Source organism: Caretta caretta, chromosome 9 (genome assembly GCF_965140235.1).
Source record: "Caretta caretta isolate rCarCar2 chromosome 9, rCarCar1.hap1, whole genome shotgun sequence".
Classification (NCBI taxonomy): domain Eukaryota; kingdom Metazoa; phylum Chordata; order Testudines; family Cheloniidae; genus Caretta; species Caretta caretta.
Window position 1 is genome coordinate 477,050 of NC_134214.1, and position 16,261 is coordinate 493,310.

At 38.7% G+C, this 16,261-nt stretch overlaps 1 protein-coding gene across 33 annotated transcripts in view; it reads right to left on the bottom strand.

The window, feature by feature from the left end:
- Positions 1 to 16,261, bottom strand: part of DLG1 (discs large MAGUK scaffold protein 1) — a 529,193-nt gene that overhangs the window by 288,733 nt on the left and 224,199 nt on the right. For 5 of the 33 annotated variants that reach the window (XM_048864508.2, XM_048864516.2, XM_048864507.2 and 2 more), the window contains exon 1: positions 14,949 to 15,197. The exons of the other annotated variants lie outside the window; for them this stretch is intronic. In XM_048864508.2, coding sequence (XP_048720465.1) covers positions 14,949 to 15,182 — 234 coding nt within the window. In that variant the 5' untranslated portion in view covers positions 15,183 to 15,197. Of the gene's footprint in view, positions 1 to 14,948; positions 15,198 to 16,261 lie in introns of those variants that run through there. 33 annotated transcript variants of the gene reach the window in all.

Here is a 16,261-nt window from a genome sequence, read left to right on the forward strand (position 1 = left end):
TCCTCAGCACCCACAGCTTTCATTGTCTTTAACAGAGTTTTTGAGCACTGAGCTCTACTGAAAGTTAGGCCCATCATAAAAGTTGCTTTAAAATCTCAAATTATAATCGCACACATTTTCTTGACTGTAAGTATCATCATGAAGAGTTTTAATGTCAGTTTGAACAAAGCCATTTTTTGCAGGCAATAAAGAAGTATTTTCAATATACAGACGGTTTAACATTTCTTTCTTTTAGAAGTCAACCCAGACCATAAGCTCAAAACAGAATATGTTTTACTGAATGGTTTGAAGTGCTCTAGATAATTCAGCATTTCAAGTTTGGATTTTTTTCGGCACTACATGACTGGAATCAAGCTTATTCATTTCATTTACAATTTACACAAACCCTGTAAGACCTAGAAAGCACCATATCAACCGTCAAAACAATTAAAGTCTAACACCATTCCAATCTATTGCTACAGAGCCCACTAAGAGCCAACTGTAAATTAAATATTAGCCCCTTTGAAAGGCCAAATGGAGTCTAAATGGACTAAGATGAGCTGAAGTCTAAATCACAGTAAGATGACGCCAGCTCTACAATGCCAAAAATACCTCTTTGAGATGACTCGGAATACTGGCATTGTGTGCCGGAGGAGGGAGCATTTTATTTAATTGGCTATTCTAGGGAAAGCCTGGCTATTGAACCGCAGTAATAAATAACAGCTCTTATCTTACATATTTGTTCGAATAAAAAGATCACTTCTGGTAAAGGATCTTAATACACATATCACACACATGTTCCACATTCCCCCACCTGTTTCCTGCTTTACTGATAACATAAGAAAGGCCATACTGGGTCAGACCAAAGGTCCATCTAGCCCAGTATCCTGTCTTCTGACAGTGGCCAATGCCAGGTGTCCCAGAGGGAATGAACAGAACAAGTAATCATCAAGTGATCCATTCCCTGTTACTCATTCCCAGCTTCTGGCCAACAGAGGCTAGGGATACCATCCCTGCCCATCCTGGCTAATAGCCATTGATGGAGCTATCCTCCATGAATTTATCTAGTTCTTTTTTGAACCCTGTTATAGTCTTGGACTTCACAACATCCTCTGGCAAAGAGTTCCACAGGCTGACTGTGCGTTGTGTGAAGAAATACTTCCTTTTCTTTGTTTTAAACCTGCTGCCTATTAATTTCATTTGTGACGCCTAGTTAAGGGAATATCACACATGCTCACATGCCCTTCCCTCCTTTACTCGGGAATATTTAAATCCTCTTAGACAGTACATCTGCTTATTCCTTTATAAATCATTCTACTGGAAGAGACTGATCTACCTCTGTTGCTGCTATGTGAAGAGAAAAGGAATACTTGTGACACCTTAGAGACTAACAAATTTATTTGAGCATAAGCTTTCGTGAGCTACAGCTCACTTCATTGTATGCACGAAAGCTTATGCTCAATTAAATTTGTTAGTCTCGAAGGTGCCACAAGTCCTCCTTTTCTTTTTGCGGATACAGACTAACACGGCTGCTACTCTGAAACCTATGTGAAGAGAATGAGCCACTCTCTCATATCAGGAGTGTTCGAGTGGCTACTCTATAACTACCTTCCTACCCCCCACCACCATGCAACACACACAACACAAAAGTTTTTTAGTGTAAATGTTCTTGTAATAGTCCTCATGCAAAATGCTATTAATGAAATATGAACGGAGGATTCAGCATATTAAGCAATTTTAAAATTTTAACAATATGCTGAACAAATATATTCTTCCCTTCTCTAGAGCTATGATGTTATTTTTCTGATGAGCTCCATTTGCAGCCCTCTGGATACACAAATCTAAAGATAAACCCTTCACCACATGACTAGTATCTGAGCTGAGTTGATTCACAGTAACACCATGGAAACACTGGCAGCTGCCTTCAGAGATTTGCTTCCATGAGATAAGGATACAATATTAATGCAATCTCAAGGTAATTACATTGCACAATACAGCCAAGTTCTGTATAATAATATGAGATATTAAAGCTCTATAAAAATTAAACATAGGTAACCTTTTTGCAGCGTTTAACAATCACTGTCTGCAAGCAACATTGTTTTATTATAGTAATTTCTTTAATTAAAATACTACCAATAATTATATTATTGTATGTTTCATTGCTATTTAATGTTACTCAAAGTGATTTTTATTTCATAAGTAAATAAGATTATTATTAATAAAACCAGACTTTGTGAGCTACAAGTTTCAAAGTATTTCTAGTAGGGCTGTCGATTAATCGCACTTAACTCGTGTGATTAACACAAAAAAATTAATTTGGATAAAAAAAATTATGATTTATCGCACTGTTAAACAATAGAATACCAATTGAAATATATTAAATATTTTGGATGCTTTTCTACAATTTCAAATATATTGATTTCAGAAACAAATCATAATACAGATGGTACTATGCTCACTTTATATTATTTTTATTATACATATTTGCACAGTAAAAAATGAAAAAAATAGTATTTTCCAATTCGCCCCATAAAAGTAGTGCATTGCAATCTCTTTATCATGAAAATGTAAGTAACAAATGTAGATTTTTTTTTGTTATATACCTGAACTCAAAAAAAAAAAAATGTAAAACTTTAGAGCCTAGAAGTCCACTCAGTCCTACTTCTTGTTCAACTAATCACTAAGACAAACAGGTTTGTTTACATTTATGGGAGATACTGCTGCCTGCTTCTTATTTACAATGTCACCTGAAAGTGAGAACAGGCGTTCGCATGGCACTTTTGCAGCCGGTGTTGCAAGATATGCTAAACATTAGCCACCATTCCAGAGGGATGCTGCTCGTTACAAATTTAATTAATGCATTATTTTTTTAATTGAACTCCTTGGGGGGGAATTTTATGTTTCCGGTTCTGTTTTACCCGCATTCTACCACATATTTCATATTACAACAGTTTTGGATGATGACCCACCACATGATCGTTTTAAGAACACTTTCGCAGCAGATTTGACAAAACACAAAGAAAGGTATCATTTTGAGATTTCTAAAAATAGCTACAGCACTCGACCCAAGGTTTAAGAATCTGAGGTGCCATCCAAAAATCTGAGAGGGGCGAGGTGTGGAGCATGCTTGCAGAAGTCTTAAAAGAACACTCTGATGAAGAAACTACAGAACCCAAACCACCAAAAAACAAAATCAACCTTCTGCTGGTGGCATCTGACTCAGATGATAAAAATGAACATGCGTCAGTCTGCTCTGCTTTGGATCATTATCGAGCAGAACCCATCATCAGCATGGACACTTGTCCTCTGGAATGGTGGTTGAAGCATGAAGGGAACACCTGTTCTCACCTTCAGGTGACATTGTAAACAAGAAGCAAATTGTAACCAAACCTGCTTGTCTGAGAGATTGGCTGAACGAGAAGTAGGACCGAGTGGACTTGCAGGCTCTAAAGTTTTACACTGTTTTATTTTTGAAAGCAGGTTTTTTTATACAGAATTCTACATTTGTAAGTTCAATTTTCATGATAAAGAGATTGCATTACAGTACTTATATTAGGTGAATTGAAAAATACTATTTCTTTTGTTTTTTACAGTGCAATTATTTGTAATAAAAAATAAAGTGAGCACGGTACACTTCGTATTCTGTGTTGTAATTGAAATAGATATATTTTAAAAGGTAGAAAACATACAAAAATATTTAAATAAATGGTATTCTATTATTAACAGCGTGATTAATCACAATTACATTTTTTAATTGCTTGACAGCCCTAATTTTTAGCTTCTTTGGGGAGGAGGGGCCCTGTGCTATGGAAAAAATTTAAATAATTTTGTGACAATGGAAAAGGCAAGCCCAGGCATCATTTAATTCTATAACACTGAGAGTGTAAATAAACTCGATTTTAAGTTCTAAGATCCTAAACTACAAAACTATTGAATTATTTTACTGAAAAAAATGGGATCTGTTAAATATTTCACATAGAATCATAGAATGTCACGGTTAGACGGGACCTCAGGAGGTCATCTAGTCCAACCCCCTGCTCAAAGCAGGACCAATCCCCAACTAAATCATCCCAGCTAGGGCTTTCTCAAGCCTAACCTTAAAAACCTCTAAGGAAGGAGATTCCACCACCTCCCTAGGTAACGCATTCCAGTGTTTCACCACCCTCCTAGTGAAAATTTTTTTCCTAATATCCAACCTAAACCACCCCGACTGCAACTTGAGACCATTACTCCTTGTCCTGTCCTCTTCTACCACTGAGAACAGTCTAGATCCATCCTCTTTGGAACCCCCTGACAGGTAGTTGAAAGCAGCTATCAAATCCCCCCTCATTCTTCTCTTCCGCAGACTAAACAATCCCAGTTCCCTCAGCCTCTCCTCATAACTCATGTGTTCCAGTCCCTTAATCATTTTTCGTGCCCTCCGCTGGACGCTGTCCAATTTTTCCACATCCTTCTTGTAGTGTGGGGCCCAAAACTGGACACAGTACTCCAGATGAGGCCTCACCAATGTTAACTAGAGGGGAACGATCACGTCCCTCGATCTGCTGGCAATGCCCCTACTTACACAGCACAAAATGCCATTGGCCTTCTTGGCAACAAGGGCACACTGTTGACTCATATCCAGCTCATGGTCCACTGTAACCCGTAGGTCCTTTTCTGCAGAACTGCTGCCGAGCCATTCGGTCCCTAGTCTGTAGCAGTGCATGGGATTCTTCCGTCCTAAGTGCAGGACTCTGTACTTGTCCTTGTTTAACTTCATCAGATTTCTTTTGGCCCAATCCTCCAATTTGTCTAGGGCCCTCTGTATCCTATCCCTACCCAGTGTATCTGCCACTCCCCCCAGTTTAGCGTCATCTGCAAACTTTCTAAGGGTGCAGTCAAGGAATAACACGTCCACTGCTTTCCCCTCATCCACAGAGCCAGTTATCTCGTCATAAATGCTTATACAGTTTAATGTTTCTGAAAAGATTTCAAGGTCCATCCATTTAATTTAGGCTTTTTCTCATATGAGACAGTTTTAGATCTCTCTTCTCTGATGGATTTTGGATCCTTCATTCAATTAATCTTGACCATAGGCTAGTTTAGACAATCATTTTTGTGTGTTTTCTCAAATGCTGTGTTTCAATACAGTTAGGGTAATTAAAATGTGCTATATACGAAACTAAAAAAAAAAAAAAAAAGGCCAAAAAAGGTAGCACCCACTTCACAAAATATGCAACAAGATAAATAAGAAGAGAACAGAAAGTTGTTCAAAGATGACTTGCAAAGGAAAAAATTAGTGTGTGTGTGCGGTGTATATATGAGATAAACTAATTTTTTTCATTTGCAAGTCATCTTTGAACAATTTCCTCTGTGTGTGTGCGCGTGTGTATACACACACACGTGCACACACACACAGAGTTATGATGTATAAAAGTCTGAAAGAACACCCCAACTTTTAAATCTCCTTTCCTACCCCCAAAAAAGATGGAGGTGCTGATTATTTTAAAATTTTGATTCAGACTGAAATTTTGTGGGGCTTATTTGTTTTGATTAACTCCCATTTAATTCCAACTAACACACACTCATTAGAAAAGATGCTTTCTGGGCCAAGAGGTGAATATAGCTGGACCCCTTGGTAACAGTGACCATAATATAATTAAATTTAACATCCCTGTTGCAAGAAAAACACCACAGTGGCCCAACACTGTAGCATTTAATTTTAGAAAGGGGAACTACACAAAATGAGGAGGTTAGTTAAGGTGCAGAGCCAAAAGTGAAATCCCTGCAAGCTGCATGGAAACTTCCTGAAGACACCATAAAAGAGGTCAACTTAAATGTATACCCCAAATTAAAAAACATAGTAAGAGAACCAAAAAAGTGCTACCGTGGCTAAACAACAAAGTAAAAGAAGCAGAGACAAAAAGGCATCCTTTAAAAAGTGGAAGTTAAATTCTAGTGAGGAAAATAGAATGGAGCATAAATGCTAGCAAGTGAAGTGTAAAAATATAATTAGGAAGACCAAAAAAGAATTTGAGGAAGTTAACCAAAAACTCAAAAATAGCCAAAAAAAAAAACAAAAACAAAAAAAAAAACACAAAAATTTAAGTACACCAGAAGCAGGAAGACTGCTAAACAACCAGTGGGGCCACTGAACGATCAAGATGCTAAAGGAGCACTCAAGGACAATAAGGCCATTGCAGAGAAACTAAATGAATTCTTGCATTGCTCTTCACAGCTGAATATGTGAAGGAAATACACAAACCTGAGCCATTCTTTTTAGGTGACAAATCTGAGAAACTGTCCCATTTTGAGGCAAGAGGCGGATTTACAGTAAAACACAGGGTACTATGGCACAGAGCACCCCCACGACCCCAGTCCACGACCCCAGTCCACACCACCAGACCCCTGCCCTCCCTGACTCCTGCACCCCCTATATATACGCAACCCCCCTATACCGTATGCCCTGACTCCTGCAACCCCCCCATCCCCACACTGAGCACTAAACAGGAGCTCCTGCACCACCCCCCACATTCCCACCTGCACCCCTCACACCAAATGGGAACTGCCCCAGGTAAGCACTCCACACCCCAACCTCCTGCCCCAACCCTGAGCCCCCTCCCAAAAACCTAATTCCTGGCCTGCTCCTGCACCTTAACTTCCTCCCAGGCCCTGCACCCCCAGCCCTGAGCCCTCTCCCGCACCCTAAGTCCTGGCCAGACCCTACACTCCAACATGTTTTTACCTTTTTTTTTTTTTTTTTAAAGTGCTCTTATTCAGAGTGCTTTACAATAGTTAGCTAATGGTACAAACAATATTTGGAAAGATCATTAAGTGGTCCACCAAGACCCTCAGCAATTTTCAAGTGGTCTGTGGAAAAATGTTCAGACTACAAAAACAATCAAGGTACCTCACTATATTTTCCTTTACATCCTGTTACTTATAGGAGGAGGATGAAGAAAAAAAGAATGAAAAACGGAGGTGGGGGGAAAATAAGAGAGAATGTTCTCTTTCTTGGCTGGGTCACAAGGAGGGGCCCCAAAAACGAAGCTGAGCACAGGGCCCCACGAATTCTAAATTCACCACTGGATTGAGGTGTCATTAGAGGAGGTTTTGGAACAAACTGATAAACTAAACAGTAAGAAGTCACCAGGACTGGATGGTATTCACCCAAGAGTTCTGAAGGAACTCAAATGTGAAATTGCAGGACTACCTATAGTAGTCTGTAACCCATCATTTCAATCAGCTTCTGTACCAAATGACTGGAGGATAGCTAATGTGACGCCAATTTTGTAAAAGGGTTCCAGAGGTGATTCCGGCAATTACAGGCCAGTAAGCCTGACTTCAGTACCAGGCAAACTGGTTGAAACTATAGTAATTGTCAGACATACAGATGAACATAATTTGTTGGGGAAGAGTCAACGTGCTTTTTGTAAAGAGAAATCATGCCTCACCAATCTGCTAGAATTCTTTGAGGGGGGTCAACAAGCATGTGGACAAGGGGGATCCAGTGGAGATAGTGTACTTAGATTTTCAGAAAGCCTTTGACAAGGTCCCTCACCAAAGGCTCTGAAGCAAAATTGGCTGTCATGGGATAAGAGGGTAGGTCCTATCATGGACTCATAAAAGACAGGAAACAAAGGGTAGGAATAAAAGGTCAGTTTTCAGAATGGAGAGAGGTAAATAGTGGTGTCCCCTAGGGGTCCGTACTGGGACCAGTCCTATTCAACATATTCATAAATGATCTGGAAAAAGGGTAAACAGTGAGGCAGCAAAATTTGCAGATGATACAAAACTACTCAAGATAATTAAGTCCCAGGCAGACTGCAAAGAGCTACAAAAGGATCTCTCAAAACTGGGCAACAAAATGACAGGTGAAATTCAACACTGATAATGCAAAGTAATGCACACTGGAAAACATAATCCCAACTATACTTATTGTGACGGGGCAAGGCCAGATGGTTATAGAAAAGTAGTGGGAGATAGATATATTGGCTCTAGGCTAAACAAATCCCTGGTACCAGGATAAGTGAAATGGAAGCTGCTCCAGGCCAATTAAGACACCTGGGGCCAATTAAGAACTTTCCAGAAGGCAGGGAGAACGCTAGGTTGATTGGGACACCTAAAGTCAATCAGGGGCTGGCTGAAACCACTTAAAAGCCTCCCAGTCAGTCAGGTGGGTGCGGATATCAGGAGCTGTGGGAGGAAGTTGTGCTGCTGGAGAGGCTGAGTAGTACACACCATATCAGGCACAAGGAAGGAGGCCCTGAGGTAAGGGTGAAGTGGAGCTTGAGGAAGTGAGGGGGAAGTAGCCCAGGGAATTGTACATGTCATGTTTCTAAAAGGTCAGCTACCATAGCTGATACTATTAGGGTCCCTGAGCTGGAGCCCAGAGCAGAGGGTGGGCCTGGGCTCCCCCCACCCTTTGCCCCCTGATTAATCACTGAGACTGGGAGACAACCAAGACTGTGCAAGGAAGGATAACTTCTCCTCACCTCCCTAGCTGGCTTATGATGAAAATGGCTCAGTAGACTGTGACCCTTGTCTCTAGAGAGAGAAGGGTTATGTGGAGGGTCACAGTGAGCCTCTGAGGCTAGCGAAATCCACCAGGAAACGCGGGACCCACGGTGGCAAGGACAGAGCTTTGTCACAATATAAAATGATAAATTAATCTAAATTAGCTGTTACCACTCAAGAAAGAGATCTTGGCATCACTGTGGATAATTCTCTGAAAACATCCACTCAATGGGCAGTTGCAGTCAAGGAAGCAAACAGAATGTTGGGAATAATTAAGAAAGGGATAGATAATATCTTATTGCCTCTATAAACCCATGGTACACCCACACCTTGAATCCTGTGTGTAGGTGTGGTCTCTCCCTGTCAAAAAAGATATACTGGATTTGGAAAAAGCTCAGAAAAGGGCAACAAAAATGATTAGGGGTATGGAACAGCTTCCATGTGAAGAGAGATTAATAAGACTGGAACTTTTCAGCTTGGAAAAGAGACAACTAAGGGGGATAGAACAGAGGTCTATAAAATCATGACTAGTGTGGAGAAAGTAAATAAGGAAGTGTTATTTACTCCTTTTCATAACACAAGAACTAGGGGTCAGCAAATGAAATTAATAGACAGCACATTTAAAACAAACAAAAGGAAGTATTTCTTCACACAATGCACAGTTTACCTGTGGAACTCTTTGCCAGATTTTGTTGTGAAGGCAAAGACCATAACAGTGTTTAAAAAAGAACTAGATACATTCATGGAGGATAGGCCCATCAATGACTATTACCCAGGATGGGCAGGGATGGTGTCCCTAGCCTCTGTTTGCCACAGCAGGGAATAAGCAACAGGGAACGGATCATTTGATGATTACCTGTTCATTCCCTCTGAAGCACCTGGCATTGGCCACTGTTGGAAGACAGGACACTGGGCTAGATGACCTTTGGTCTGACCCAGTATGGCCATTCTTATGTTCTTATAAAAGATTCAAACACCTTAAACACTGATATTGTTCACAGTTCAAACATGAAACATTGTGACTGTCTCTAGCAAAGTGAGGGAAGACCAAACTTAACATTCCTGATCTTTCTAACAGTAAAAACACAGCATTATTTTAACAAAACCTCTCCGACTTCTTTGCTACCTTATTATGATGTGTAAAGATGTGTCTGGACCCACCCTTGCCCACAGCAGCTGACAGCAGCAATTACAGCAAAAGGCTTTTAAAGAAAGGTCTCAAGAATTTTTTTAAAAGAGTAAAATAATGTGTTTTCTTTTCATGGAAGCATCTGAACAGTTTTGGATGAAATTTTCCAAAATTGATATGCAGTATGGAAAAATTGAACGCAAACAATTAAAGTTTGGCAAAGTTATAAAATAACTGAATATAGGGTATCATAAAGGGAAATGCTGGGAAACCTTAACAATAGATGGCAAACCCTCTAATACTGAATGACAATAACTACCATTATTTAGACTGGAAAGAGGAAAAAAATTAAGGAAACTTGAAAAATACTGTATAATTTTAAAAATCACAACTGAAGTCCTATCACCAAATTGTTTTTGTTCTTTCTTTAAAAGAAAAACAAAATACCTCAATCCACCTGACTGATTCAAAAATTAGAATGATATAAAATTAAATGGCATATGTTAAATGGATTAAAAGGTAGCTAAATGATAGGTTTCAAAATGTAATTATAAATGGGGGATCATTATCAAGCAGGTGTGTTTCTAATGGGATAACACAGGGACTGATTCTTGGCCCTGCGTTATTTAACATTTTTATCATTGACTTGGAAGAAAACACAAAATCATTGCTGATAAAATTAGCAGATGACACAAAAATTTGGGGAGTAGTTACGAAGAGGATAGGTCACTGATTCAGAGTGATCTGGCTCGCTTGGCAAGTTGAGTGCAAGCAGCAAATATGCATTTTAATATGGCTAAATGTCAATGGAACAAAGAATGTAGGCCATCCTTACAGGATGGAGGACTATATCCTAGGAAGCAGTGACTGAAAAAGATTTGGGGGTTGTGGTGGATAAACAGCTGAACATGCATGAGCTCCCAGTGCCACACTGTGGCCAAAGGGGCTAATGAGATCCTTGGATGCATAAAAAGGGGAATCGAGTAGGAGTAGAGAGGTTATTTTACCTCTGTATTTTGCACTGATGCTACCACTGCTGGAATACTGTGTCCAGTTCAGGTGACCACAATCCAAGAAGGATCTTGATAAATTGGAGAGGGTTCAGAGAAGAACCATGAGAACAATTAAAGGATTAGACAATGTACCTTAGTGACAGACTCAAGGAACTCAATCTATTTATCTTAACAAAGAGAAGGTTAAAGGGTGTCATGATTACAGTCTGTAAGTACCTACTACAAGGGGAACAAATCTTTAATAAAGGGCTCTTCATTCTAGCAAAGAAAGGTATAACATGCTCCAAAGGCTGGAAGTTGAAGCTAGACTAATTCAGATTGGAAACAAAGCATAACAGTGAGAGTAATTAACCACTCGTTACAATTAACCTTGTAAATTAACCACAGTTTACAAGGGTCATGGTGGATTCATCACCACTGACAATTTTAAAATAAAGAATGGATCTTTTTATAAAAGATCTATTCTCGGAATTACTCTGGAGAAGTTCTGTGGCCTGCGTTGTACAGGAGATCACTTTAGATTATCACAATGGTCCCTTAAGGCCTTGGAATCTAAGAAAAACTGCATTGAGTTTGAGATAGAAGTGGGAAGCAGACCTGTTGAAAGTCTATGGACAAGGACAAAAGGGGTACAAAACAAGGGTGATGTCATGGTAGGTGTCTACTATGGACCAGCTAACCCAGAAGAAGAGGTGAATGAGGCTTTTTAAAAACAATTAACAAAAACATCCACAACACAGGACTCGATGGTGATGAGGACTTCAGACATCTGTTGGGAAAATAATAGAGCTGGGCACAAATTATCCAACAAGTTCTTGGAATGCACTGGAGACAACTTTTTATTACAGAAGGTGGAGAAAGCGACTAGGAAATGATTCTAGATTTGATTCTGACAAACAGGGAGGAACTGGTTGAGAATTTGAAGGTGAAGAGAGGTTGGGTAAAAGTGATCATGAAATGATACCTTAGAGACTAACCAATTTATTTGAGCATAAGCTTTCGTAAGCTATAGCTCACTTCATCGGATGCTCACTTCATGCATCCGATGAAGTGAGCTGTAGCTCACGAAAGCTTATGCTCAAATAAATTGGTTAGTCTCTAAGGTGCCACAAGTACTCCTTTTCTTTTTGCGAATACAGACTAACACGGCTGCTACTCTGAAACTTGTCATGAAATGACAGAATTCACGATTCTAAGGAATAGCAGGAGGGAAAACAGCCAAATAAAGACAATGGATTTCAAAAAGGCAGATTTTAGCAAACTCACAGAATTAATCGTTAAAATCCCATGGAAAACAAATCTAAGGGAAAAAAGGGCTCAGGAGAGTTGACAGTTTATAAAGAGACATAGAATCATAGAATGTCAGGGTTAGACGGGACCTCAGGAGGTCATCTAGTCAAACCCCCTGCTCAAAGCAGGACCAATCCCCAACTAAATCATCCCAACCAGGGCTTTGTCAAGCCTGAACTTAAAAACCCTGTAAGGAAGGAGATTCCACCACCTCCCTACGTAACCCATTCCATTGCTTCACCACCTTCCTAGTGAAAAAGTTTTTCCTAATATCCAATATCCATTATTTTCCTAATGCTCTTTATTATGGACACAAGAGTAAATCTATCCCAGTGCATAGCAAGTATGGTAAGAGACCATCCTGGCTTAACCAGGAGATCTTCAACAACCTGAAACTCAAAAGAGAGTGTGTCAGGCAAAATATGGAAACTAGATCAAATTATGAAGGACAAATATAAAAAATAACACAAGCATGTAGGGACAACGTTAGAAGGGCCAAGGCAAAAAACTGAGATTAAACTACCTAGTGGCATAAAGGGTAACAATAAAACATTTTACATATACATGAGAAGCCACAGGAAGACCAAGGATCAGGCAGACCCATGAGGACAGAAAGACAATAACAGAAAACACAGCAATGGCTGAAGTATTAAATGCCTTTTATGTTTCCGTTTTCACCAAAAAAAATTAGCAGTGATTGGACTACTAACACAGAGAACTTCAGTGTAAATAAGGTAGGATCTGAGGCTAAAATAGGAAAAGAACAAGTTAAGAATTACTTTAAAAAGTTAGAAGTCTTCAAGTCAGCAGGGCCTGATGAAATACATCCTAGAATACTGAAGGGATCTCTGCACCATTAGCGATTATCTTTGAGAATTCACGCAGGACAGGAGAGATCCCAGAGGAATGGAAACGCGCAGAGAAAGGATCTATTTATAAAGAGAGTTATCAGGACAACCCAGGGGATTATACACCAGTCAGCTTAACTTCAGTACCCAGAAAGATAATGGTGCAAATAATCAATTTGTAAGCACCTTGAAGATAAGAAGATTATAAGTAATAGCCAACATGGATTAATCAAGAACAAATCATGTCAGACCAACCTAATACCCTTCTTTGAAAGGGTAACAAGTTTTGTGGATAGGCGGGAAGCAGAAGATGTCATATCTCAACTTCAGTAAGGCTTTTGATACTATTTCATATGACATTCTCAAACAAACTAAAGAAATATAACCTAGACAAAGCTGCTATATGGTGGATGCACAACTGGTTGGAAAAGCATACTCAGAGTAGTTAGAAACAAATACTTTACTGTAACTGTGGTTCCTCGAGACGTGATGCAGACAAGTATTCCACCTAAGGGTGTGCATGCCCAGTGCGCTGGAGCCAAGGAATTTTGTCTAGAAGTATTGCTCATCCTTCGAGTTCGGAGATGACCATGACATCTCTGGTTGGTTTGGTTTCTGTGAACACGTGAGTGGCTGATAAGGCCAATTTGAGCTTTGAACTGTCAGTGGCACACTGAACAAGAAATGTCGCTATGGATTACATGATTAACAGCAGACATGTTAGAGGACTTAGAAAACCTTTGTGCCTACTTAAAGCACTATAGTTACTGTTCTGCAATAGCCTATAATGGAACCTCTATAGACTTTCTCTTCTATCATCTCTCATTAATTTATAACGATATAAAACTGAAAGTGAAATCTGATCTGGTCATGAAAGACATCCTATTTATTCTAAATAAGTCAAAATAAAAATAGCAGCTAACAACAGCTAGGATATTGTTTACACTTTGAAACAGTTATGGATTTGCTATAGAGGTAAAGATTCCTAGAGCACACATTTGTAAATATATCTAAATATTTATATTTCTACATGTTTTCATAGTATCCCATGTTAAATAAGCTAAGGAAGTTGGTTATTTAGATAGTAAGAAATGAGTTAAAGTAAAAGTTGAATCCAGCTCATCAATAAACAAAATGAAGATAAACTCAATTTTAATACAGAACTTCTGAAATCTCCATATTTTCCCGGTGCTCAATGTTGCATTAAATATTATCCACAGACATATACTCATTGTAATGACATTACTCCTTTTCCAAAAATGTGAAGTTTCATAAACTTTTCCATTAAAGTCCCTTTCCTTCTGACTTCTCCAAAAAGCCCACAGAACCCAAATCTGTCATCCTACATCCTCTTTAGCTGTGTTTCAATATGGAATCACTCTCCTACATAAACGTGGCACTGGGAACATTTTAAAAACAGTTACATAGAAATTTTACTCTAGTTCAATCCTTAAGGGGGCCATTTGGGATCTGGGGCAAAAATTGGGGATTGGTCCTGCTTTGAGCAGGGGGTTGGACTAGATGACCTCCTGAGGTCCCTTCCAACCCTGATATTCTATGATTCTATGATTCTATATGTAAAACCTAAAAATGATAATACTAATGTATATTCCACAAAGAACTGTTCTACTATACACATTTTAATCTCATTTGTAGATTGCTTGTGCAGGATTAAGCATACAAGTATAACGCAGTAGTTTTGCTGTATAATGAATATTTATAATCTGTTTAAATCCCTGCAATGCATATGTTTAACTGACAATATCCATCCTGTTCATTTGAATTGTTATCTTGTAATTATGTTAATATTTGACAATAACACATCCTAATTATTTAACCTAATTTTTTTTAAACTGGACATTGAATTAAACCCTAGCATACTAGCTCGATTTTTCAATGTCACTAATTCATATTCAATTTTATATTTTAATGGTTTCCGTTTCAAGTGAGACTATTTAAAAAATGATAGGGCATTTTTGATATAATGTTAAATCAGTTTAATTCCATTTTCATGCAGTAATTCTAAAACATACTACGTCAAACTTCATTTAAAAGATTTAGAAATGAAAAGATAGATACACAAACGTTACTTACAGATTACATAGGGAATGTATATATTACAGCCTGCTATTTCTGAATTATTAGTAACCACAGAATGCACATACAAAATAATTTCAACAAGTCCTACATTACCTGGGTGGAGCTGGCAGCTACTGAAATGCAGTCAATGAAACCGTGTCCCCCTGTGAAAAATGCCAGTATCTGCTGCCAACGAGAAGGCTGAGCCTCAGCTCGTAGCTCGTCTATCGAGCCCTTTTTTGCCCACTGCTTCTGTTTTGGGCCTACAAAGCTATGGCTGGAGACAGTGTTGCTGCCTCGATTGGCACGAGAGTACAGGAGCGTGTTGTTTCCGAAAATGTAATTCATCTCTGCAGCTCTGCAGGTGGTTCCCAGGCAGTCTTACTTCCCTACCAACTGCTCAGCAATGAATGATCAGTAAAAACTGCAGCTAGAATTACAGCAGCATCATTTGTAAATCATGGAAACAACAACCTCTATAACTGAGGCTCCTTTTTTCCTCCAAGTTGTATCTATTGGCATGTAAATCTTCTATACCTGTTACTCATCTGAGAATGTACTCATTATTGCAATCAAAAATCAATCAAACCTGATTTTCTTTTGCACTATTATCCCTTCCAACGTCTGCAAGGATCGAAAGCTCTTGTTCTTTTGTTAGCCGGTAACTAGACAGACTGAAAGCCAGGAAGTGAGTCGATTAACAGGTACAGTAGGATGCTACAAGCGCTGGACTATGAAGACCCTCGGTGGCTGCCTGAAAAAATGCACTGGGTGGGGAAAGCCTGGATCACAAAATTACCAAGTTTCAATCACTAACAGTAGTAAAATCCAATTATATCTTGTCACTGCTTAAATTATAAACATGAAATGAACAAAAACAGAGAATATATATGTAATTGCACTTTTTCACTAACTGCACTAGTAAAATGTTTTTAACTGAACAACTAAAATAAGCTTATGGCATACTTACCCAAGACAACATTCCAGGAAAATGCTTAAATTACCATTGATTTTCTTTTTTAGTTAAGCAAATATTTTGCTTTAAAAACAAGGACATAAAGAGGATGGGGAGAGGAGGATATCCATCTTTACTGCAGCACAATCACTTCGTTCTACATATTTATATTTAACCTATTTACAGTGCTTTTGGGAAGCATGATTAAAGGCAGGAAACCATTAATTAGCAAAACTAACACTGCATTGCATCTTACAACTGATGGATTCATTTTGACCCCAGGTGGGACTAAGGTTCTAATCCATATCAACAATGTCATGTATGGTTATGGTTATTTTCAAATTTGTTTCAATGAGAACTAATTCCATATTATTTTTAATAACTTAATATCTAACAAACTTATGCATTTAAAATCTATTTTAATTTTAATGTGTATTTCCTCTCCTAAACCTTTTCTTCAGAACAGATGTTT